This window comes from Lytechinus variegatus, chromosome 1 (genome assembly GCF_018143015.1).
Source record: "Lytechinus variegatus isolate NC3 chromosome 1, Lvar_3.0, whole genome shotgun sequence".
NCBI classification, from domain to species: domain Eukaryota; kingdom Metazoa; phylum Echinodermata; class Echinoidea; order Temnopleuroida; family Toxopneustidae; genus Lytechinus; species Lytechinus variegatus.
In genome coordinates, this window is record NC_054740.1 from 41,114,724 (window position 1) to 41,141,655 (window position 26,932).

General features: G+C 35.8%; 1 protein-coding gene across 4 annotated transcripts in view; it reads left to right on the forward strand.

Annotated features, from left to right (window-relative positions):
• The first annotated feature begins 4,542 nt into the window (after nt 1-4,542).
• LOC121414204 (E3 ubiquitin-protein ligase MYCBP2-like) overlaps nt 4,543-26,932 on the forward strand; it is a 93,819-nt gene continuing 71,429 nt past the window's right edge. For all 4 annotated transcript variants that reach the window (XM_041607288.1, XM_041607303.1, XM_041607295.1 and 1 more), the window contains exons 1-3: nt 4,543-4,946; nt 9,960-10,023; nt 26,115-26,339. In XM_041607288.1, coding sequence (XP_041463222.1) covers nt 4,786-4,946; nt 9,960-10,023; nt 26,115-26,339 — 450 coding nt within the window. In that variant the 5' untranslated portion in view covers nt 4,543-4,785. The remainder of the gene's footprint in view (nt 4,947-9,959; nt 10,024-26,114; nt 26,340-26,932) is intronic.

Below are 26,932 nucleotides of genomic sequence, written 5' to 3' on the forward strand. Positions count from 1 at the left end.
GTGTGTTGCTATGTCAGTGCATGATTAATGTTTGTAAAGAATACTTGAAAAACATTGTCATGAATAGCATATAAAAATCTACATTTCTAGAAGTACATTTATAGTGTTTGGTAAAACGATGTCTACAAACATTTTCGCCGCTCCTTTCTTGGCAGCTTTATCAACGGTCTCATTGCCGTTAACATAACAGTGTGAGGGAATCCATTCAAAATTAATACAAATATCTTACAAACTGAGTTTATGAATTCTAAATAAAATTTCATTAAAAATAGTGCATTATATGAAATATGAATCAATCATATTTAGTGCTGACAAAGAGTCGCCAAAATTACAACTGAACTTTATCAGAGGAGTCTAACCATGGCCATTAAAATGGCCATGAGTTCCGCTGTCGTGATATTTACATCGGATAACCTGAAATACTTATTTATTTTATATTGAGGAACATAAAATGCTGCCCCCGTTCTAAAATTTTCCAGTTTGGATCTATCAGTTTAATGTAAATCAGGCGCGGATCCAGGAGGGGGCCGAGCCGACCCCTATTTTTTTTTGACAACCTGCAGAATAAAGTGTAGGGGAAGGCGGGGTAAGTTGAGCATAGGGGCAAGTTGAGCCACCAGCCCCAGGCCAATAATGAATGAGTCAGACATTGTGGTGGTGTCATGTATTGATGACCCATAGCATAACCCCTAACCCCACCACATTGTTTCCAACTTTGAAACAAAAACTAGTTTTTTAGAGGGAAAAATATGAATTTCAGCCAAAAAAGTAAAAAAGAGTGTGAAATAGATAAGTGCTTTATAAACACACATGTCTTTAAATATAATACAGACATGATAACAACATTATTAGTCCATGTATGGATCTTCATTCTTGTCATTGTCTTTTATATGATGGATGCATAATAAATGTGTGGATACAAAATTATCGCACTAAGTTCGGACTGGGGTAAGTTGAGCCAAACAGCATGGGGCAAGTAGAGCCATGGGAATTCCTAATTTCCTATGGTAATGTATCTTAAAAAAAAAACCATAAAAATCAATTGAAATGCAGGCTGAAAGGAGCAAACTTACATGACTGCTCTTTTCCTTTTACAGGATGTTAGTATTTATAGAGAATTAGCAAGTGAAAAGACTTTAAACAAAAAATTGACATGCTGGTTCTCCCCCATACATTTTGTACATAGTTTTTGTGGCTCAACTTACCCCAGAAGGTGGCTCAAACTTACCCCATATATGGGGCAAGTTGAGCCATTTGACATCGTTTTTTTCAAAGGTCACGATGACTTTCAGTGTGGGGATAGAAAATTATATAAAGGTGGAAAATATTTCAGAAGAATTAAATTTCAAGGCAAGGTACTTATTTCGACAAGATTATTAATCATATCAATTCTAACATGCAAAAAGCAAAAACTGTCACAACTTACCCCGCCTTCCCCTACTGTTTATCTTGATAGAAACTATATACGAAAAACAGAAAGAAAAGTAAGAAAGAGGTATTATACCCATGATGTGTAATTTAGAGCCTCGTAACGGCCAGCCCGAGCCCGAAAGGAAACAAGAAAAAGGTGAGGGGAAGAATTGGAAAATAGACTTTTTATAAAAATGTTCGCTCGCGCTTGCATTGCCTGTGTAATGACTCCCATTCAAGAGGATTAAATGACACTTCACATGTCCAGTTCTGAAATAAATTTGCACACAATATTTTAGCTCGGACATCAAGCTTTCATTATTTTTTTTTATTTACACAAAATGTTCAGCTCGCGCTGCGCGTTTGCATTGTTTGATTTGTGAGATACCTATCCTCTTTGGATTTTTTTTTCCAAAATTTGTCCAAATGCTCCTTTATCATGTCAGTATATAAAAAATTTAGCTCGTGTTTCGCGCTCGCATCTAATTGTTTGAGACACACAGCTTGTTCTTTATTTAAATAAACATGCGCCTACAATGTCCAGTTTTCAGGTCGGAAATGCCAAAATTTTGAGCTCGCGCTTCGCACTCTCATGATTTAATTGGTGATAACTTGTATCCTCTTCATTAATCACTAAAACAGTCCTAATTGGGTCTCTTTTCACGTTACTATAATCAAATTTCGGCTCGCGCTTCGTGCTCACATTGTTTAGTTAGATACTTATCTTTGTTCATGGTTATAAAACTGATCAGAATCTTCAGTTCTGAGGACATAAAATTTCAAATAATTTTAGATTGCGCTTCGCGCTCTCATTATATATTAAGACCACATGAGATAGCTTATCTTGTTTGTAACAATAAAAACTAACATATACTTGAAACTTCAATCTTTACTTAGGACTACCCCCTGAAAAACCAAAAAAAAAAAAAAATCAGATTAAAGCGGCCAGTCGAGAAAAGTTTTGCTGAAAATATTTTTCGGCCCCCTATATTGGCGAAAGCTGGATCCGCCCCTGTAAATAATCATTCCACACAACTCCAATTCTTTCTAGAACGTTAGATTTCATCTCGGCCGTTGTTAGCATAGGCCCCTTTTTAAATCTTACGATGAACATTAAAACCCTGACCGGTGTAAAAACAGTCATGATATCAAAAGAAAGGTATAATGATTCATAGAATACAAATATACTAAAAATATTACATATATCTCATTCCATTAGTTAAAATTATTAAATAAAAATCAAAGAAAGCGCTCCTCAAAAGAACGCTTCGATTGAGCACCCCCACGTCGCCTGGAAATGATGACGTCACCGTCACGTTGTGTCTGGAAGGTTGTGATTCCATAGGTTTGTGTACAAAAGCATTGGATATTTTCTTTCATTTCCATGTTATGATCCATTTTTTTTTGTTTTCAGATGAAAATGGCACTCAAAATTATTCTTATTGGGCCTAAATTGCTATGTCAGGAAAAGTTGTTATACATAATCTAAATGCAGATAGAATTGAAATCTGCGCCAAATAAGCAGGAAATAAAATATGGCAAAAACTAATTCAAAACTGTAGATTTTATAAATTCAAGCTTGTGGGAAGAAATATATGTGATATTCCTCTGTGAAATAGAAGTAAAGAGAATGAAATGCGTTATCTGGAAAGCAAAAAAAAAAAAAAAAATCACCCAGTTTTTCTGTGTACAAACCTATGGAATCACGACGATTCTTTCCAGGGTGACCAGATTTCACAAAATGAAATACGGGACATCAATCGACAAACTAATTTCAACAAAGAAGGCCACACACATGCAGCGTTAGACTTGTGAAATAAAATATAAAGCATTCAGGGAAGGGAGGATGAACGAAAGAATGAAGGAGAGAAAGAAAAGAGATTAATTGAGAAGGAAAGAAAATGAAGGAAAAAAATTGGGAAAAAACCTTCTTTCACAACATTTGTACATAATATCAACATCATACAAAATACTTTTTACATCTTAAGTACTTCGATTGTCACGCACACTTAAAATCTACAAAGATGAGATCATATTAAAAAGAAAAAGTATATATACATGTACATGTATGTCATGAAAGAGGAGGAGACCTTCAAGAAGCTGAGCTTGTCAAAGCAAGGTCCTCCAAAAGAGAATACATGGCATGAAATTTTAACTAGAGTAAATGTATTAAAGATAAAAGATATTAGAGGTAAAATTTACCCAGAAAAAACAAAACAAAACTAAAATTGTGTGAGAGTGAGGGATTATTACAAATGAGATTTTGATATCTACACTGAGTAGGGAATGGGTAAGCAGGGGGATGCCAAAGGATGGAGAGGGAGAGAAAATTGAACACAAAACAAAACAAAGGAACAAGAAAAGTGATAGGCTTAGAAAGGTCCCTTGCCTAGTTCCAGGAAGGGGTTAGGAAGATTGAAAGAAAAGGAGTGAGATAGAGAAAGGGAAAACAGACATAGTCACAAGAGGAAAGTTTGATAAATGAATATTGAAGGACAAGTCTGGAAAAAGAGGGGATAGACAAATGAGCTAAGAAAATAGTAATAAAACTTAAACAGGTCATATGACATCGTATTTACATTAAATATTATCAACATAATTATTCAGTAAAAGCAATTTCAGTTTGCGTTTAAAAACAGAGACACTGACAGAACAAGTTACATCAATAGGAAGCGAATTCCATTACCTAATAGGACCAGTATAAGCGAGAGTTTTTAGAGCCAAGGCGATTCCCCGTGGCATATGTAGTGCAGTTGTCTGTCTAGTATTATAACTGTGAACTTGATTGTTCTTTCTAAACATTTGCACTAATGCATTCGGGAGTGTACCACTACATGATCGTACATGAGTGGAGTAAACCCAACTGTAGAAGATAGATTCTTCTACCTTTAATAGTTTATTATTATAGAACAAAACATTAGTGTGTGCACGGTAATCTGAATTCTCATCACCTTTTTTGAGTGACAAGTATCTTTCCTAGTTGGGTTTTTAAATATTTTCCCCATGCCAAAACTCCGTAATGAAGATAAGGCAAAATCAGAGTTGAATAAAAAATAAGCAAAATTTCTTTTGGGACAAAACGGTTTGTAAACAAAACACGGGGCAGTCCCTGAAATCTATTTCTATACAAAACGTCACATTGCGGACGTCGCACCCTCTACCCACAATGCATGTAACAATTCAAGATGGCGACTTACATGGCAGCAGGTTGAATGAATAGAGGAACAAAACAACTTGAGGAAATCTTCTTCCAAATTGTTTCCGTGTTATATTGTGCCATATATAGACGTCTAAGAATTTTAGCATCCATTTCGGGTGCTTAGTGGTACTAAAGAGTTGTTGGATTTGCAAGGAAACGCAAAATATCGGCTGGACATGGCAACTTTAGGCGTGGGAAAATCATCGCATCCACATCCACACACAGTGCAACTGCAAGGAAAGGATAAGGGATTTCGATCACAGGGATTTTTGACCGGCCGGGAATCGGCGAAAGCAATATTCCACGAGTTGTATGCTGTTGCAGACGAAAATACAGGGTAACATTCTTTGTATTAATTACATTAAAAGATGAAGTTTGGCAATATTAAAACTTTGATGTAAAATGATAAGTAAAAAATACTTCAAGTTCAACAGTAGAGGCTCACGGACAATATGGGAGACTCTCTCAGTCCAATGTGGGAAATAATCTCCCAAATTAGAGACTTGCTTTGCAAAAGAACAAAAGAAACAACACCAACAAAAGCGTAACTTTTTCCACCCCAAGTTTTGTGTCACTGAGGTCAGAACTCCCAGAAGCCCATTTGTTTTGTGTGTGGATGACAACAAAAATCCTTATCAAAAGAAAAGTAGATGGTGAATTTTTAAAGTAGACAGTGAAAAGGGGTAATTTTTCATGAGGAATCTGCTTATCACATTTTTATTTGCAGCCAAGGTAATCCTTTTAAAGCAAATGTAAACAAAGGAAATTGATCACCCAAACTGGATCTGGAGACAGTCTCTGAAATTGGATACCCAAATTCTTTACAAAAGTCTCTGATATTGGAGATAATCTCTCTCATGGGAGACAGTCTCCAATATTGACAGTGCGCCTCTACTGTTCAATTAAAATTAAAAAGCAGCAAAATTGTATTTTGCCTTGGCTTTTCCTTGGGTCTTGTGATGAACTTGAGGAAGGGCAGGTTAGATATTAATAGTTTGATGAAAATAATATGCCTATGGAACTATAGAATTGTGTGATGTCACATGCGAACAGCCTCCCAGCCAATGCACCAAGTCCCATATCATTATCAATCCATTGGCATTTGTTTAACAGTTATGATGAATAAAAATATTTTTCTCGTATTTATATGGGGTATGATTACTAATACTATGAACATGATGAAACGATGTGTCTGATGATAAATACATGTATGATGGGGTGACCATAATTTGCGCACATTTTAAAAATCATCATGAAGTTGATTTTCATTCAAAAATTTCTCACAGTTCACACAAAATTAATCAAAATCATAAATACCAGACGGAAGGCAAGATCCCAAAGTCAAATGTGCTTGACGGAATTATAAAGTAGGTCAAGGGTTTTGCTCGTATCGCGATCTCAAAATTCCATGGCGATCGATTATTGCGCGCTCAGCTGAAAAAGTGTCACAAGAAAGTGAGACCTTAATTTGGGCACGGTCGTTTTGCACAGCTTTAGGAAAGAAATCAAGCTGACAAAGGTAAGATACTTATATCACATGGAGGTTAAAATGCCATAGATTCGGTTGGTATCACATTTTACTTACTTAATTGGGGACCTCAGCTTGCAAAATGGCGATTTCTTGATGCTTGTCGAGGAGATCTATCAGATTTTCTTGGAGCTGACGCAAAAGGTAACAAAATTTGCTGATGTTTTGCCAATATTTTCATTAATAGAGACTTTACCTTAAGGAAAATTACTACATCGGGTAATTTGAAGTCGCTCTTTCTGCTGGTGATATCTGTTTTTCAAGATATTAATTAGGTATTGAGATATTAGACCGTGCGCAAACTTAGGTAACGCGCGAAATTAGGTTACACTACCAGTGTACATGTATAGATGATTCACCTCACAAATAAATTCACTTTAACTACATGTACATGTATAGAATTTGTAAGAAAATTACCTTTTGTAGAAACTGGACAATCTGCTTGTCTGTGATGTCACAAAATCAAAACTTAAAAATGTAAACTCCATTATTCTTTGACAAATTTTCATCAAATCTTCGCTAAATATTTTTCTGTAATATTTGTGCCTTTATTCATTGAAACCAAGTACTGGTCAGGGTGAACTTCCCCTACATGTACATAGGCAATTGTTTTTGTTTTCAGTTTGGTCTTTTGTATCTGAGTTTTTTATACTTTGACAGTTTGACTTTTGGCGTTTTAATAATCTTTTCCATTTCATTCAAACTTCAGCCCCCAAATTGTGTTTTTTTTTTGAAAAAATGCAATTTATCACCTTTTTATTCACAATTTTTTTTTAAATGGTTATGGTTTAAGTGTGCTAATGTTTTCTTTCCTTGTGTTGATCCCGATGTCATCTCGGCAGTTAGAGATGGCTTGGTTTGAATTTCTCTCACTCAAGGATTTCGTTGTTGGGTATATTTATTTTTAGCTGCAGGCTTCTTGATCACAATTGTTAGTATGCACATGTTGCATATGGATTATAATAAATGACTTCAGTTAATTGAATTGAATTCAATTTAATTGAAAATTAAAATGAAAGATACTTGTAGACTTGGAAACTCAACTGCAGACCTCTGCATTTTTCCAGTAGGCCTACTTCCGGCAATTGTAAATATTTTGGGGGTTTGTATCATGTTTTGAGAACAAGGTCAGATGGTGATATCGGTCACAGATAAGAGTCAAGTAGGTCAAAACATTATATTTTTGCTTCAAGGACATAAATCAATTTTAGCTGGTCCAGGTCGAGCTCTGATCCTGACAAGATTTATGAGCCTGGTTCGGACCGAGTTGAATGCCATGCGTCATCAGTATTCTAAAGAACATTAGGCTACCCAAGAAGAAAACTGAATCAAAACCCTACTGAAACAAAAATCCTCTTGTTTAAAAAAATCCCACTTGATTTAGTTTTAGAGTCTTATTAATACAGGTTCTTAAATTTCTAGAAAAAAAATCAAATCATGAAGATTCTGCACCTGAAAGTCATGACCCCACCTGAGACTTGGTACCCTTCGAGGTTAACCCATCCTATTTCTTGGAGTGAGTTGTGACTATGGATGAGACTTGGGTTCATCATTATCACCCTGAGACCAAGGAGCAGTGGAAACATCCCATTTCATCAACCCCAAAGAAAGTCAACTCAAATGTTTCAATTTTTCATTAGACTATATTAATACAGGAACCTGTAATCAATAAGATCCCAAATAGCTTTGAACAAGAAATTTGTTGGGTAGGTTTATGATATAGAAATGTGAAAGGATTTATGGACCAAATCCTTATAGGCTCAAATCCTTTCAGTCATCCCTTGCTATCTAATAAATTTGAATCAAATTTTGATCTCTTTGCCACGTATCTTTATAAAATAAGGATGGAAGAATTATCCTTGAGGTATGCCCCCACCCCAGCAGGTTAATGAAGTTACATGTGTATGTATCAGACCCACTTTTCGATGCTGGGGATGGGGGATGGGGGGGGGGGGCACCAGATGATTCGAATGAGCTTCTCAAGACAGATTTTATCTTACGAGCAACTTAACAATGTTATCCAAGCTTTGTTAATTGATTATAACATTTTATCTAGGGAGAATCATACATGTATAATGGTGTAAGAGATCCCATGTGATTTGAAAAGTGAAATTGACTTATAAAATGCAAATAATATTAATAATAATGATATACATGTATAATATAGATATATTTACCCAGGGAAACCACTTCAGTTCTGAAAACTGTTCTCCCAGCAGGCCCTGCTATTATTACATACTTATTAACCCGGCCTTAGCTGGGCAGCCTAGGCGCTCAAGCATTCAAGGAATTTCTTCCAACCAGGTACCCATTCACTACACCTGGGTTGAGTGCAGGACAATGTTGTGGATAAATTTCTTGCTGAAGGAAATTACGCCATGGCTGGGATTAGAACCCACGACCCTCAGTTTCAAAGTCAGAAGACTAATCCACAGGGCCAAAATGCTCCACAAATCATATCAAAACTCTGATAAATACAAAGCACAAGAATACTTGTACGTTTTATGCATATTCATTGGTTGGGAGCCGAAAAAAAAACCAAGTGGGCTTTAAAAATACTGTAGGACATTATTGTACTTATCACTGACTTGATTTGCCTGACAGTCCCTGACATCACACAAGGTGAACAAAATGCAATTTCTTCAACGAATTGGGTCTCATTGGTTCAAATAGTCAAACAGATTTCTCTGGTCCCAATGGAGTTGACGTCTGCAGATTCACCTGTTGGAACAGAGACGCAGATGAGCAGTATTGTACTTGTAGGTCATAAGGATTTCACCATCGCCAAGTTGATGCTTCTACATAAGAGCATTCCAAGGAGCAGACATTTGGAGGACAAGCAATGAAATTAAAACCAGTGCATCTAAGGGTGTGTTCAATGTCGGTTTCAAAATTTAAGCGGCAACATGAATCATGATTGAAAACGTGATTACAAAACGTGGATATACATGTAATGAGAAACAAAGGGTGTGTTCAATGTCCTCCATTCCTGGACATTAAAAAAACATCTTTCAAATCAAAATCTGGAGGAAAATTTTTTAAATTTCGATAAAGATGCATTTATAAATGCGATCACCTCAGATTTTACATCCTCCAGAATTGGGAATGCAACATTGAACACACTTGAGTTTTGAAATATGTCTTTATATTTGCTCTTTCCGTGGAAGCCTACACAAGCAGGTGCCAAATTGACCTTTCTTGTGATGGGTCAAACTGCGCAATAATGCTGTGCTACATTGTAAGCTAACAAAAGCAGGAAATTTAAAGACAATCAACAGAATTATAAATTGCTTTATATTTTCGAGACTGAACAGTGCACCGCTGGTCATGTTTGTGTTCTGTGCTTTGTAATTGAGTTTTCAATCATGATTCAGGTTGCTGTTTGAATTTGAAACTCAACATTGAACACACCCTATATATTTGTATCTCCATGATGTAACCATGATAAATTATTTTTATGGCCTGGTCGATAGGTACCCGAATGCCCTCCATACGTGATGTACATGTACACTGTATGACATCATTCGAAACTACTCTGTACTGTGTAGATTACCACAATAATGCTCAGTTTGTAAAATGTTCACATAAATTTGTTACTTTGAATCAATTTTTTGGTACAGTACACTGTATATTCAGTATTTTTGCTTTTTCCCTGTTTTATTTTTCCCTGTTTATTTTTGTTTAATATGAATCCCCAACGTTAACTGTATTTTAATGTTGGTCTTAATTTTATAAAATTGAGGGAATCTCCAATACACGAAACATATTTTTTGTATGTTTGTTCTGAACATGAATTGTATTTTGTTCACTCTCTTTCTATAGGAGGAAATCCCCAACTAATGACAAGAAAAAGAAGAAGAATGAAAAGAAGGGATCAGATCAAAAGGTAAGTCATTTTTTTTTATCTTTGCAGTTTTTATTCATCATAAAAACAATCAAAATATACAAAACATGTCGTTGCACTTCAATCAAATAGAACATTGATACAAACTGTGTATAAGTACATAAAAAATATCCTAAATAAATTGTTCTGTACTCAGAATAATTAAACTTGTACCCCAGTCCTGCCGACAGGACGATCCATTAACCGAAAAGAAAAGGGGTACGGTATTACCTGTTGGTCCAGGGTTGTCCTGGCGGCATCACCAGGGTATAACGCAACCAAAAAAATATGGCATGTTCATGTATTTACATGACCAAACATATGACATAAGAAAAGACACCACTACAACATGAACACAAGATAAAACAAATTCACAAAAAGACGATTGATAAAAATTCAAATGATGTGGTTACAATTTATGGAATGGAAAAATATTTATTCATGTTTTGCCATTTTACATTGTGTTTGTTGAGTTCCGTTTTTCATTATTCAACATATTCTGGAGCACTGTGGCCCAGTGGATTAGTTTCTGGACTTTGAAACAGAGGGTTGTGGGTTCGAATCCCAGCCATAGCGTAATTCCCTTCAGCAAGAAACTGATCCACAATGTGCTGCACTCAACCCAGGTGAGGTAAATGGGTACCGGTAGGAAGTAATTCCTCAAGAAGCTGTGTGCGCTGTGAATGCCTACATGTAGCTTAGCCGGGTAATTTAGGAGCGCCTTGAGCACCTTGAGCACCTAACAAGGTGGATATGTGCGCAATATAAATACCCTATGTTATTATTATTATATTATAACATATTTTGGACAAGTGATAGTGATATACTGGGCATGCATGTAGGACCCGGTTCTCATCTAGTTGATCTGGTTTCCCTTAAACCAGTTTAGAAGATCACTTCGCGAGTGTCAACATCACCATCTCCTGAATCGGTTTCCAGAACCACTTCACGTAAAGTGGTCTTGTTGCTATGGGAACACTCTCAGTGGAGTCGCATGTTTGCCCAAAATTCGAATCCTCCGTGTATGCATTCTTCAATCAGTGTGCCAAAAATGCACTTTCATACTTCCATGTGAAGATCGCTTCCCAAAGAACGGTTGTGTCCTCACTTGCTTAAACCAGTTTAGGGAGGCAAACCGGTCTTGAAGACCACATCGCGGGGTGCTTTCCAAACGAATTTGGAAGACCACTCAAGATTACTTCCAAGGCCGCTTCTGCAAGACACCATTACATATTGAACTGGTTTCGACGTAACTGATTTCCACTCATAAGAACTTAGGTCTAGTTCTGTACACCTGGGAAGATATCAGGAAACAATGTTGGGTACTTGTTCTATCAGTTCAAAGCTGGAGGAAACTCAATGAATCCATACTGAAATTATTACAGCTTTGGATTTTGTAAATTTGTAGTTAATGAATTAAAAAAGTGCATGCACAATGATGCAGTACTTATTAAAGACCAGCACCTATTTTGTATACAACAAGCCACTTGTATTATTTAACATCACTGGGATTGCAATGCATCGATCTTTCCAGTTAAAACTACATTCATTTGTTGCATGTACCTATTGCTACTCGAGTAACAATAAATGAATAGCTTCTAAGAGAGCTTCCATCATTGAGATCAATCACATAATCTCATTCATCATTGCAGTCCTTCACGTTTATAATTTCGTGGAGCTCAATAAATTGCTCTCCTCAGAATCGCTCTCCTTGAGGAGCTAAAAATCAATTCAATACAATACATGTATGAGAAATTGTAGATTTTTCTTGACATCGTATATATGCAATAACTGTGTGGTGAAACTACATTTGTAGGCCTGGGTCAATACGTTTACAAAAAATATCACGCTCCTGCTTAAATTGCTAAAATTTCACATTTTACATCTTTCAATCCATGAAATGGCCATCTATTTTCCATAATTCCTTGAAATTATTTTGATTTAGTTGAAAACTATCAGAAAAATGAAGAATATTCACCTCTTTCCCGACCCTGATTTGAATTTACATGTACATGTACTTTTGGTAAATATTGTTGTCCCACATGTAGACTTCAATGGTATTACCATGAAAATATACATATGGGACTATATATTTACCGAGTTTAAAATCAAATCTGAGTCGAGAAAGAGGTGAATATTTTTAATTTTTTTGGTAGTTTCCAACTAAATCAAAATAATTTCAAGGAATTATGGAAAATAGATGGCCATTTCATGGATTAAAAGATGTAAAATGTGAAATTTCAGCAACTTTTTTTGTTTTTTGTTTAGGAGCGCGATTTTTTGTTCTCCTTATTTCTTTAGCAAGGTAGGAGCGACGGCACGATCGCGCTCCTTAAAAATGAAGGGTTGCATTGGAAATACCAAGGACTAAAAGCATTTAAAAAATTTAAGTCTATCATGTAGACCTGCATTATTGTTCAAAATGCCAGGGTTTGTTTCCTTTATAGGGGACGGGTGAAAACCGCCGCCGCATGCCAGACCACCATGCCACACATGTCATGCAATCTGGGTTAACTCATCAAAACATGGTGGGAAATATGTGATGTGAAATCTTTGAGGATTACATGTGTGTCTGTGATTGCAACAAGGGATTTATTAGTAGAGGAAGTGTGTACAGTCTGAACTTGATTTGTGCATTTCTACTCTTGACAGTGCAAGAAAGTCATAAGACTTTGTGGGAACTGGGTAATATGTGTTGGTAGTATAATGTGGATCGGACACTGGATTCTCTGACTCGTTTTCTGTGCAAACCCGGAAATCCTTTACTTGAGTTGTCGGTCTGAATGTGCAGAATATACATGTACATGTACATGTAATTGCATTGTGTACCCAATGAATGAGCATAAAACTGAAAATTTCATCAGAATAGGATGTAAAATATGAAAGTTATGATATTTCAAAGTTTCGCTTAATTTCACAAAAAAGTTATATATATGCACATCTTGGTCAGTATGCAAATGAGGAGACTGATGACATCATCCACTCACTATTTCTTTTGTATTTTATTATGTGAAATATGAAATATTCTAATTTTCTCCTCATTGTCAAATGAAACAAAGAATAATTCCTCCCTGAACATGTGGAATTAGCTTCATTATGGTTCAGTCAAGTCGGCCCTTATTGTTAAATCTGCATGTATAAAAAGTGAAATATTGTAAAGACAAAGGAAATAGTGAGTGAGGTATATCATCAACTCTCCTTTATGCATCACTGAGTTGTGCATATAACTGTTTTGTGAAAAATAAGCGAAACTTTAAAATGTCATCAACTTTCTTATTTTACATCCGATTTTGATGAAATTTTCAGCATTATGCTAGTTTGATTTTTCTCTATTTATTCAAACTCAACATTTTTCTGAGGTGGACTTGACCTTTCGATTAAAGGCCAGCTTCACAGTATATGTGTTAGTCTTTGCATAGAGACCCACTTGTTGATCAAGTTTTCAATCAGGGTCTGTGCCTGCTGACTTTTCTCTGACCTCGTTGGTCTTATGTATAGGGGGTACTCCAGATTGAAGTTTATATTAGAAAATTAAATCCAACAAACGAATGCTGAAAAAGTGAATATAAAAAAATGCATAGAAGTTTTGTTGAAATAATGCACAACTTCAAATGTCATGTTGTTATTTCTAATCTGATAGATGAAATATCCAGTGTTTGCTTTTCTGATTTTAATCTGTTCAAAAAATATTTTCAATAGAATTGCAAGGCCTAGAGCACTAGACTAAAAGTTTGATATTGGTGCGTACGTGTACAACTATTAATATGGAGAGTCTGTGTGTCAAGACTATTTTTTTTTTAGGTTAGTTGTGGTAGAGTATTGAAGGTCAAGTACATGTACACCAAGCGATCAGACAGCTCAGTCAGATCAGGGTTAAACACTGAGTGTGTGTGGGGGGGGGGGGGGCTACCATGTCTTGTCTCAAATGCCAATTTTAATAATTCATTCAAATATGAATGTGAAAGTAGGACATACATGTACACCTGTACACTGCAGTCTAGTCTGGTCTATGTAAAGCATAAAGTGATGTGTATGTTGAAGCCATGTTGTGAACTTACAGTAGGCGTGAATGTTTCATGTGAAAACAAACCCCAAAATTTGTAGATTGCAAGGCAACATTTGGTCTGAGACAGTCTCAGACGTTGATACAGAGACGGAGACGGAGACAATTGGCCCAATTGGCACTGAGACAGAGACACCTGATGCAAAATCACTCTCAAGATCATCCATGACTATGTCTCAAGACAACAACCTGCTCAAGATACCCAAGACTATCAAACAGATGAAAGTAAAGCAGCAAGGTGTCTCAGATTTCGAGACGCAAGACATTTTCATAATTTATAGAGAAAGACTTTTTACAAGACCAAACATATTACCGTCCAAGAGATGAGACATGATGTGAATGTGATAGACAATCACCATCTCACTCTCAAGATATTAAAGCAATATGGACTGGCCTCGGGGCGATACAACATATATCGCCCAAACTAGATTTACCGGTATATCGCCCGAGTTGTAGACGAGGGTGATACATGTAAATGTCATTTTGCCCCCAGGCCAGTCAATATTGCTAAATAATTAACCAAATAAGACATCTAGAGCAAAAATTGTTAAAATTAAGATATTTTGGAGTTTAAGAATGGGAATCTATTTTTGTCATGTTGAGCAGACTGGGCCTCTGAACTTTGCCACTGTGATGTAATTGAAATAACGCGTTCCCAACCTGGGGATGCAGTATCCAGCGTTGTCTTGACTTGATTAACATTGTGACGTATCGTACTGCGGAACTCAAGGACGCATACAAAATCGCGTAGAATACGCAGATGTTAGCTCTCTGCCTTATTGCCCGCTACATTTCCACGCATTTTCTCATAGACTTTCCTGAGCGGGCAATAAATTTATCCGTGGTTAAACAAGTGGAAACTTATTGACCGACCACTATCTCAGACTAAAGCAGGCAACAATGTACATGTACATGTATCATAGTTGCCCTGCTCAGATGTCTGATACGGTATCTACATGTAACATGGATACATACATGTACTAGAATACACTGGGTCGTTTGGAGCTTGCATTGGTAATTGGCCAGCTGATGTCATGGCTTTCATAAAAAATAGAATCCCATATGCATGCAGTCTGTGTGTTCATTTTTGTTTATTATTTGTACATGTACATACTACTGCAGAACAGTAAAATTTTTTTATTACATACAGTTATAATGTACCATACTGCACTGTAATATTATTCTGAATCTGCTTAAAATAATTGCTACACTGTGTCCCACACTGTTCCATTTATCAGGGGGAAAATACATGGGGGCTTGGGTGATCCCCCCGTAATGCTACATGTACATGTACGTATGTTAAAAGAGCCCTGGAAAATGATTTTAAAAGGATCCCCCCAAAAATCCCATGCACTATTAATGTAAAGCCTATCCAATGTTACAGAGTTACCGTAGACAGTGGGTTGTGAAAAAGCAGCTCCTGAAAAAATGGCCTGCCCTTTATTTAGATCAGATACAATAGTACCATATATATGTATCTGGCCCTCCATATTTGTCTGAAGGGTATTTGCTTTTTCTGTTATTTTGGGTCTGTGAAAAAAAGACTAGAGGTAATCAACCTGTCATCCAAAGAAGAGTGTATGTATGGGTATGTTGAAAAATGAGTTGGCTCATTCCATATGCCTTTTCGTAGAAGATGAGTCAGTGGTTCAACCCTACAGTGTATCATAAATGAGACCTGTACATGTACTGTACATGTATGTACACATGTAATTTAAACATATACATGTACATGTACACCTGTACATGTATGTGGTGAATGAATTAAAGTTGATTTTTTTTAAATTCTGCTTTGATGAGATTGAAAACAAAACAAACAATTATCAATATTTTGTTATAACTTTTATAGTTTCATTTGTAATTAATAAATGATGCATTATACCAGAAAAAAACACAGAACATTGGTGACGGTTTAAGAAAAATCGATAAATAGGGACAGTGATTTTCCGTTTCTAAAAATTGCCTTTTCCGTTTCAGAAAATCTCAAATTCCGTTTCAGCATGTCTGAAAACGGAAATTCCGTTTCCCCATAGACTTTGTGTACAAGAAAAATTGACAATTCCGTTTACATAGAAAACCAATACGCAACGAGAAGTGATGTCAAAATGCAAGCGCTGCTCAAAATTTGCATCTACATGTACCAATGTACTAACATTGCTTTAAAATACATATTAATCGAAGAGATTCGAGCTCCTGAAATATTTAGGGAAACATAATCAACATGAATATATTCTCACTTTTCATATTATTAGCATTATTTTATTGTTAAATGGGATTTTATCGCTGATTTGGGGACTTTTCGGACATCGTTTTGAGCAGTCGACGACTTCCGAATATCCGCCATTTTGGATTTGATGAATCACCATGATCATTATATTATGACCGAACGTAGAGGGCAGCAACACACGGCCGGATTCTGCCTTCTATGCGGACGTAAGTGTAAACTAATTTGGATACGATCCAGTGATGGAAAGGCTCGAGTGTAGTTACGATGTGTTGATTGTCATGATTGTTGTTGCAAAGTGAGATCGTGTTTTTCAGTTGATATTCGTATTTTGTTGAGGATTTGGGATTAATTTATGTTACTTTTTTGTGCATTATGAGAAAAAACTTGTTTTCCGTGATTTTCCGTTTAAAAAGCCACTTTCCGTTTCAAACAGCCGATTCCGTGAATTCCGTCCGTTTTCCGCGATCGCGGAAAATCACTGTCCCTAGACTAAAGATTAAGAAAGTTATTACAATTCTAAATTTTTGATTTGTGAAGCAGCAACTGCCCCATACATGTATGTTGCATTTACAACATAAAATGCAAATATTCTTATTTCTTACTTAATATAGTTTTCATGATGACTGATTTTTTCTTTTAGGATCAGATGCAATATAATGTATCTTGTTGACTTGTCAGTTAATAATACACTGAAGAAAAATTCAAAATCATTTTCAATTTTCTGAGAAATTTATATTTTGTAAATTTCTTAATCTTTGATGGATTTTCTCTAAAACCTTCACCAATATACAATCAACATTTTGTCAGGGTGAATTTCTTCTTTGAATTGGTACAGGTATTTTTTCAGGTACTGTAGTCTCGTCTTGTGATACTTGCTTCGAGGTAGTTTTTTTTCTTTATCGGACGGGTATGAAGTCAGAACACTTGCTTGTTAGGAAGATTCACCTGTCTTCTCAATGTGAGAAGCACCTGTCACAATCCTTTGAGGGTAGTGAGTGACCTTTACCTACATGTATCAGCAGTCTACACATTCTACAACAGGTGTCTCTATGTGCCCTTTCTTTTCTGCTAGAAGGACCTGTTCAGTCAAAAATTCATTAAAGGTCAAGTCCACCTCAGAAAAATGTCGATTTGAATCAATAGAGAAAAATCAGACAAGGACAATGCTGAAAATTTCATCAAAATCGGATGTAAAATAAGAAAGATATGACATTTCAAAATTTTGCTTATTTTTAACAAAATAGTTATATGAACGAGCCAGTTACATCCAAATGAGAGATTCGATGATGTCACTCACTATTTCTTTTATTTTTTATTGTTTGAATTATACAATATTTCAATTTTTACGAATTTGACAATTAGTACCTCCTTGCCTGAAGCACAAAATGTTAAAATAATGGAATTCCACGTGTTCATGGAGGAATGAAACTTTATTTCACATGACAATGATGAGAAAATACAAATATTTCATATTTCATATAATAAAATACAAAAGAAATAGTGAGTGATGTCATCAGTTCCTCATTTGCATACCAACCGAGATGTGCATATAACTGTTTTGTGAAATGAAGCGAAACTTTAAAATGCCATAACTTTCTTATTTTACATCCGATTTTGATGAAATTTTCAGTGTTATGCTTGTTGAATTTTTCTCTTTTTATTCAAATCAAGTTTTTGTTGGGCAGTACCTGTCCTTTAAAGGTCAAGACCACCCCAGAAAATTGTCGAATGGAAATGATAGAGAAAAATCAAACAAGCATAAAGCTGAAAATTTCATCAAAATTGGATGTAAAATAAGAAAGTTATGACAATAAAGTTTCGCTTATTTTTCACAAAACAGTTATCATATGCACAACTCAGTGATATGCAAATGAGAGAGTCGATGATGTCCCCCACTCACTGTTTTTTATTGTTTGAATCATACAATATTTCAATTCTTACAGATTTGACAACAAATAAACAATCAGAATGATGCTCATTCTACATTTTCAGGGAGGAATAAAATTTGTTTCACATAACAATGAAGAGAAAATTAGAATTTTTCATACAGGTGTATTTCATAGTAATAAAATACAAAAGAAATAGTGAGTGGGTGACCTCATCAGTCTCCTCATTTGCATAGCGTCCAGGATGTGCAAATTAACTATTTTTCGAAATTAAAGTGAAACTTTACAACGTCATAACTTTCTCATTTTATATCGGATTTTAATGAAATATTCAGTGTTATGCTTGTTGGAATTTCCTCCTTTTATTCAAATCAACTTTTTATTGAGATGGACTTGTCCTTTAGCATAAGTGTTTCTCTAAAACATGACCCAGTCTTTTGTGACACCCCTGACCCCTTTTTTCTGACACCCCTATTTCCTACTCACACTTTTGTACAGACAGTTGACTCTTTCAGGGTAGGGCCTATTAATTTCTTGAAGTTACAATGTGGTCTAATTAAAGTGGGTTAGGCCATGGCGCTTGCACCCAAATGCTCACTGGGTTGAGATATGGTTCCCCTGTTTCTCTTTGGTTGGTGGTTGGTTACAATTTGTTATTTGTACATTTGTAAATTTTACCCAAGTTTCCCACCTCATCTTTTTAAATGATTCAACCCAAAACTCAGTAGTGTGTACAGTCTATGAAATCATTACAACAACCTGTGAACATCTATTATCGGCAAAAATAAAGAAAAGAAAAATTGATGAGCCTGCATGTATATACATGTATATTGTGTACTGAAATTCCAACAACCGTATATAACACAATTCAGTTAAAGCAGTGGATATCCCTTTTCCAAGGACTTAAAACTATCAAAGATGAACGCTTATAACCCCTGCTACTGCCCTTTGCATTAGCCATAGGAAAGCAAGGGAAACACAAAGGAGGAAAGGGAGACAAGATGACAGAGGTGTATTCACACCGGGATATTCAAGAAACAGAACTGGTATACATGTAGAAGGAATGCGTTCACATTAGTGGCTATCTGGCTATCAGTACCGAGTGTGTTCTAAGGACGTTATACAGTCAGAGATGAACGCATGTAACCCCTGTTACTGCCCATTGAATTAGCCATAGGAAAGCAAGGGAAACAAAGGAGGAAAGGTTTGATGAGAAAAGGAGACAAGATGACAGAGGAGTGCATTCACACTGGGGTAAAGAAACAGAAACATTTCATGTAGAAGGATGTGTTCACATTAGTGGCTACTGGCTACCTGATTTCAATACTGTCAAAAAGATGGACGGTTCTGACCTCTTAATACTGCCCATTGCATTAGCCATAGGAAAGCAATGAAAACAAAGGAGGAAAGATTTGATTGTGGAAGGAGACAAGATGACAGGGATGTATATTCACATTGTGGTAGAGTGAATTACAGACTGATATGTTCACATTTTATGTATGAGCTGTATGTACAGTATATTTGGTCGATGTACAGGAAGGGGGGGGGGGGCTGGCTTGACTGATCCCATGGCATGATACAGAACTTTATTGAATAGTGGGCTCTGGAACTACATGTAATCGTTTGTCTGAAAAGTGGGGGTCTTTAGAATGGCTTTTGGATTAATTTGTTTTCTGACTGATACTGTACATGTATTTCTTGTTATGAAATGAAATTGTATAATTTGAATTCCTTTGTAAAGCGCTTAGAAAAACTTAGAAAAACTTGTTAAAAACAACATACATGTACATGTACCTTTATTATAATTATGATAATAATCCGCTTTTATATAGCGCTTAATACACATTTGAAAAAAAAATCCATGCTCTCCCATACTTCGGTTGAAACAAAATTGTTTTATGAAGAAGAAGGAATATTCAAAGCTAACAGAGAGCATATTAAAAAGAAACAACAGAACAATTCAAGCAAATAAATAGATCTGGAAATTAATTTTGACCGCATGATTTGAAAATTATGGCGAAGATAATAAAAAGGTTAAGAGAAAGTCTGCTAATTAGCAAGAAGTCCGATTATCATATCTATAATTTTAGGCCATTTCGGCGCAAGCCTCCTTTTTAACCCCAGACAAAAACATTCCGTATTCGCTCAAGCATGAACGAAACTAAATTTTTTTAATAGCATTTGAAAGATAAGACCTTAGAGCACCTATTAACACCAAAATATAGACAATACAATTTTAAACAAAAATTTTATAGACTTTTCAAATCTGTCCGGGTTTTTTTATACGCACTGTAGAATTGGATTGAAATGAAACTACATGTAACTGATGCTGGATACATGTATATACATGCTTTGGTCACCATTCAGTGAGTGTACATTCTGTACCATAATTGAAGGAGAAATGTTCATGAACATGAAATCGTCAAAGAAAGATCTTGAGTATACATGTAGAAATGGATTGAAATGAAACTAACTCAATGGATACATCAGTTTGTGTACATTAAAATCTGTAGAATCACAATTGTTGAAGATATGTTTAGTGGAAATGGAAGTCATCAAAGAAGGAAAGATAGAATATGTTTGTGGGTGAGATGTCTTAGAAGAGAAAGTGATGGAGAATGGAAAGTTGCAATATCATGGATACTTGTCATTGGTCATTTCCTCTGGCATTAGTTTCATTGAGACCATGTGGAGTCTCTCTGTTCCTCCCACTAGTGTTGCATTCACACTTTAGATAGACAGTGGTTAAAACCCGTCTAAACATCATTCAGCCTGTACGTAATGTGGACTGGAGTCTCACTGTTCCTCCCACTTGCGTTTCGTTTACACTTTGCATGAACAGCGGTTAAAAAACGTCTAAACATCGTACATCCAGTACGTATTTGGGAGTCTCTCTGTTCCTCCCACTAGTGTTGCGTTCACAATTAGCATGAATAACGCCAAAAATATATCGGTTAAAAAACGTCTACATGTGAACATCATACAGCCTGTATGTAATGTGGAGTCTCTCTGTTCCTTGATTCTTAACATCTGCCAAACATGTAAACCAATTTGCACTATCGTGGAGGGGGGGGGCTTCAAATACTCTATACAAATATTACTCATGCAATGACATAGCAACACACCTGGGGCCCGTAACACAAAGCTTAGCAATGATCGTAGAACATTTTTCAGCAATTGATTGCATTGACTATAATGTACAGTCAATCGTAAAAATCAAGCGTACGATTAATTGTGAACCTTTGTGTAACAGGACCCAGATCTATTGCATGCCATAGTCAATTGAATGATTTTTCTTTCTCTTCTGCTGGAAGACCCTACCCCAATTATGACGTAATAATAATATTTTATGCTTATCAAAAGACTGCTCATTGCATTTTTAACATGTAGTAAGTGCCTACATGTACAATGTAATCAAAGAGGTCTATTTATTTACTTGGGAGATCTGCATATTATGCTGCAGTCGGAGGTCACACGATAGGTCAAAGGTCATTTTTAGGTCAACGATAAAGTTTACATGCAAGACTCTCTTATGACACCTAACTCCGCAACCCTAAGTGACTTTTCAACCAAACTTGGATGGTAGATGGACTTTGGGGACCTGCATGTTATGCTGCAGTAGGAGGTCACATGGTAAGGTCAAAGGTGATTTTCAGGTCAACATTAAAGTTTACATGCACGGCTCTTATGGCTAGTGTTATCATCCCAATTATTTCACAATGAAGTTTTGATACAATTCTGTTGCATGCCCTCGCAAATCATGATATTTCTGGTCATTTTCATAAGTGGGCGAGACACAAAATCGCTCTTGCCTTGTTTATCACAAGCCACCCCTCTCACACCATACTTGAAAAGATACTTTTACTTACAGTACATTAATGTAGCTGTAAATCTTAAGATCTATCATTGTCATAAACAATGTAGTTAATCCAGAAACCTGATTTAAAAAAAAGAAAAGAAAAAAATTCACCATTATGCACCATGACCCTGCAGAGAACATACTGTAAAAGGATATAATCGCATGTCCTTATTCCATTTGTACATGTATAGTGTTTAAGGTGGTATATCAATTGATGCAGATCAATGGGATAGAGTGAATGGGGGCAGTCTCGGAAGGGGCCGCGGTAGAGGAATTCAGCTACTAACCTAACCTTAAGGCGATCCATGCATATTTCATGCCATCCTAATTGAAACGAAAGCACATAATGAGCCGTGTGACTTGGGGGACAAAATTGCATTTCTGCTGGCCGATTAAAGTGCACGTTTAGTCATCTCTCGATCTCTGAACAGGAGGCAATGGTAATATTAACCCTTGTATTGGTTTTAACAGAAGTCAATCTAAAGAGCGATTGTTGCATGAAGGTTTCAGGAACTTCAGATGAAAAATATTTCTTTTTAAACAAAAATCATAAAATACAAACTGGCAATTCCATTAGAGGCCTACAATAAAGAACCTTAAATCCATTTACTGTGTTTGTATAAAGATTAATTGTCATTTTCTTTTTGAGATATACATGTACAGTGTATAGCCATATTTAAAAATCCTAAAGGTGACTATAAAAATTGTGTGTCCATGAAAATATTAGACATATTTTTGAATGTTTTCATTTTATAGATTACAAATATCACTGCTGCAGAAAATTAATGCCTTCCAACATAAAACTCCATTCTAATTACACGTAATTTGTTTATATTTTGCAACTTTTTCAACTTTCCGGCAATAAGACACACTAGGTTTCTACCCATATGATTATTTTTCAGAAATATTTCAGGTTAAACAATTTAACAAACCAAAAAATATTGATGACAATTTGATGAATTTAGTGATCAGTTTATGAATACAGTATGGTTTTGATATTTGGCAAAGTTGATTTGACTGGCTCTATTTTGCGACGCATTACATGTGTGAGAAATATTTGATGACACAGAGGCCCAGAGGTGCTACCCTCACAAATTGATTGCATCAACAGAAAGGAAAACATTTATTTTGTATTTTCTTCATTGAAAAACATGACTAAACAGCTCATTTTATGGGAAATGGATTGGAACAGCAAACACTGAGCATGATTTCTTGATATCTGTGTCTGATATTATTTATTTATTTTTCATTTTTTATTCATTTATTTGTTTATTAATTTATTTTAATATTTTGGCCATTTATTTCATTCATTCATTCATTCATTTTATATTCATTTATATATTTATTCATTTATACATTTATTTATGTATTTATTTATTTATTAAATCATGTCCCTTTTACGTGTGCGTTAGGACGTTAACAAACATGAGAGCAAAATAAACCATAGATGTTTAAATTATATAGACCTCTGACAGGATATCTACTGAATATTCAGGCCAAATGTACATCCTTTCCGAGCATGACTTCACAAGTTTTTATCTAACCCATCACTATCCATTTCACATGCCACCTGTTACTCAGATTAATACTGAACGAAATGATGACGATCAGAGTAAAAATCATTTTAAAGTACTTTCTCGTGTTTGTAAATACTCAACTGTCAAGTTTAAACATCTTCAAATTCCATTATAGATGGTATTTAGGCCTGACATGGTTCTGAAGTGTATGTAATAACCTATAGAGAGTAGAGATATATACATGTACATGTAATAAGAGTTATTTTCTCATCCCAATTGCTACCATTCCTAATAACAGCATGTGGGGTTGTTCCTGAATTAAAGCTGTTGAACATCAGCTAATCACAAATTTGGAATCCTTTACACATATTTTGTATGTAATTTGTTGTTGATTTTATGACCTTTGTATATCGTTATGATATTGACTTGTTATGTTTGTAATGTATTTTCTTGGTTTATATTTTGTTGAAAGTTAGCAGCTTTTCCTTAAATAATCAATCTTTGATTTTGACCAATATCAATATCATACATGCATCGTTTACCCATTTATCTGTCAACGTAGGTCCATGGTTTAATGGCTTGATAATGAAGGTCTGACTGTATTAAACATTATATCAACATATAGGCCTAATTCATTTATAGTATTCCACACTGTACACTGTAGCTCGACTTTATAGAGTGTACTGTATACATGAAGGCCTATATGTCTACATGTATTCAGAAGAGACAAATGAAGAGACATTCAACTTCGGTCAAAAAATTATCAAATGACTTGGCGATTTCATGCATATTTGTATTGTGTGTATGGGTATGTCATAATAATCATGTGTTAATGGTTTGTAATCAACAGAGCAATCAAGTGCTTCCATGAATGTCTTTGTAGTTGACATCCTCGGTTTGCTCTGAGGGAGGGGATGTTATTGTTGATAGACATTTCCTGCGATCTCAGGTCACGTCCACAGTTTTCGTGGAAGCCTTTGTTTTAGGCCATACCCACACCCTCTTTTGGTGTTCACATTCATTTGGCAGTGTCTCTATTCAGCTGTGCATTTAATAGTTTGTTTAGGAATGTGGATGATCACCTCCCTAATTTATATTTTTAGGAAATAACATCTTGATATCAAGTTTTATCTGTTATACTATATGTTTACACAAATTTTATTAACCCCCTCCCTCTCTTCATGTATCACAGTACTCTCCTAAAATGTTCTCTCAAGTTGCACTGTTTTTGCATGGCAATAATCACAACATTTGTATTAAATTGTTAATGATAATAATGTTACAGGGATTTCAGTCTTCAGGCTCTTGCCTAATTTCATGCTTCCACAATTTACCAATTTGATTCCCTCATTTCCATTGCATATTTCGACTACCCGTAATTCAAAATACCAGTAGATAGTTTCAATCACTGAAATCAATTTTCTTTTGTGACGGGCTACCAAGAAGTGTTCAGGGATTTTCATGTAACCCATATACATGTTGGCAGAAATATTAGTTGACAGGAGATCTTTGTTTTTTTTTTTATGGTAGCTATTTTTTTTTTGGGGGGGGGAGGGGGCTTATCACTTTTGGCTCCTGCCTATATTTTTCACTGGTATTGATAGGGGTTTGGCTTCTTTCATTCTTCATATCTTGATTTCTTGATGTTTACAAAAGCATACTCACTAGAAGGAGATATTGCATATTGCATATTGGTGTAATAGTACTTATTAATAGGCAAAAAATTAAAAAAATTTATTTTTGGTAGTTACTTATCATAACTTACTCTCTAAATCTGCAACATTGCAAAAGCTTTAACAAAGACACTGTTCTCACTACCTTTCTATAACTGGTTTACTGGAAACTAGTTCAGTGGAATCTAGTTTAACATGTAGTGAGAACAGTCAAAATGATCCTCCAAACCGGTTCAGAAAACCACCTCGCATTGTAGTTTTCAAGATTGCTTTGCCTCGTTAAACTGGTTCAGCGTGAGGACAGAACCGTTCTTCGGAAAGCAATCTTCACACATTTTGAGCGCGCTACTCCACACGACAGTTGTAGAATGCCTAAGCTTCGGTTTCGATTTACGCGTGAATCATGTCATTCCACTGAAAGTGTTTCCATAGCAACAAGAATGCTTTACGTGAAGTGATCTAGTGGGAATGCTAGCAAAGCGATCTTCCAAACTGGTTTCCTGAACTACTTTCCTGTAAAACTAGATTTAGAAAGCGCAATGAGAACGGGGAGTGGAGAATGTGCCGGTATTCTTTGTGAGCAAGTTGGAATCCAATGATCGAGTTAAGGAACAATGTTCATGTCCCTGTAAAGTGTACATCTATAGAGACATCATCTAAGGCCAAAAAAATAATCATCTGCAAATTTTATCATTTCTAATAGGTGCTTTAATTTCTTTTTGGGGATCTTTTGAGCATTTCAGGGGCAAAATCACCCTCTCCCGTGTTATTTTTCCCTGACGTCATCCCAATGTTATGAAAAAGTATTCAGTGGAAGAAATTTGTTATTAAATTTACTAAATATTAAGTATTTTATATATTTTGAACAGAAGGATAAATCAGCAGAGAGCATCACCTTCCAACCGCCGAGCATCGAGCTACCAGACAATGCCTCTTCCTTCAGCGCCTATGCAGCCGTACGGCAGTGCATCCTTGAGAGAGAGATAAGAGAGAGGGCTATCATCTTGGCTTGCGCCAGTGATGGAAAGACGGAAGATGGAAAAGGGGAGGAGGAGGAAGAGAAGGAGGATGACAAGCTTATACCGCTTCCAAAGGTAAGGAAGGAATTTCTTTGAAAGGATTTGCCTTCACAATGTAGCTGCTGAAGCAATACAATTTCAAATGTTCAGGGGTACTTTCCATAAAAATTTGCTATAATAGAAACTCTTGCTGGAATGTCAATGATTTTAAGAGCCAATCAAAGAAGATGATTTTCCATGTTGCCATGGTAGATGACATTCCAGCAGGACTTGCTCTCATGAAAACTTTTAATGAAATGGGACCCAGGAGAGTAAGCAACAAGTACCCCGGGGGGACTTTGTGCTTGCATGATGTATGTTTGAAGGACTGTTATGCCCATGGCAGTACGCAGAATGGGGGAGCGGAGCAACCAAGCTTGCCATTTGTTTTTACATTTTGTATAGTTAAATTGAAGGATTATGTGCATACTTTTTGTTGAATTTTGTGAAAATTTTTCAGGAAAAAAAATGTTAGTTTTCAAAATTTCTGGGAGGGGAGGCATGTTTATGTGATAAATAAATTTTTGTATTTTTGTGCATGCCACTTTGCCATTATGTTTCTTAAGAAATACAAGAAATACGTAGACATTCTGCAAACAGTGGGTCATGCGGTCTAGTGGTTAGAGCAT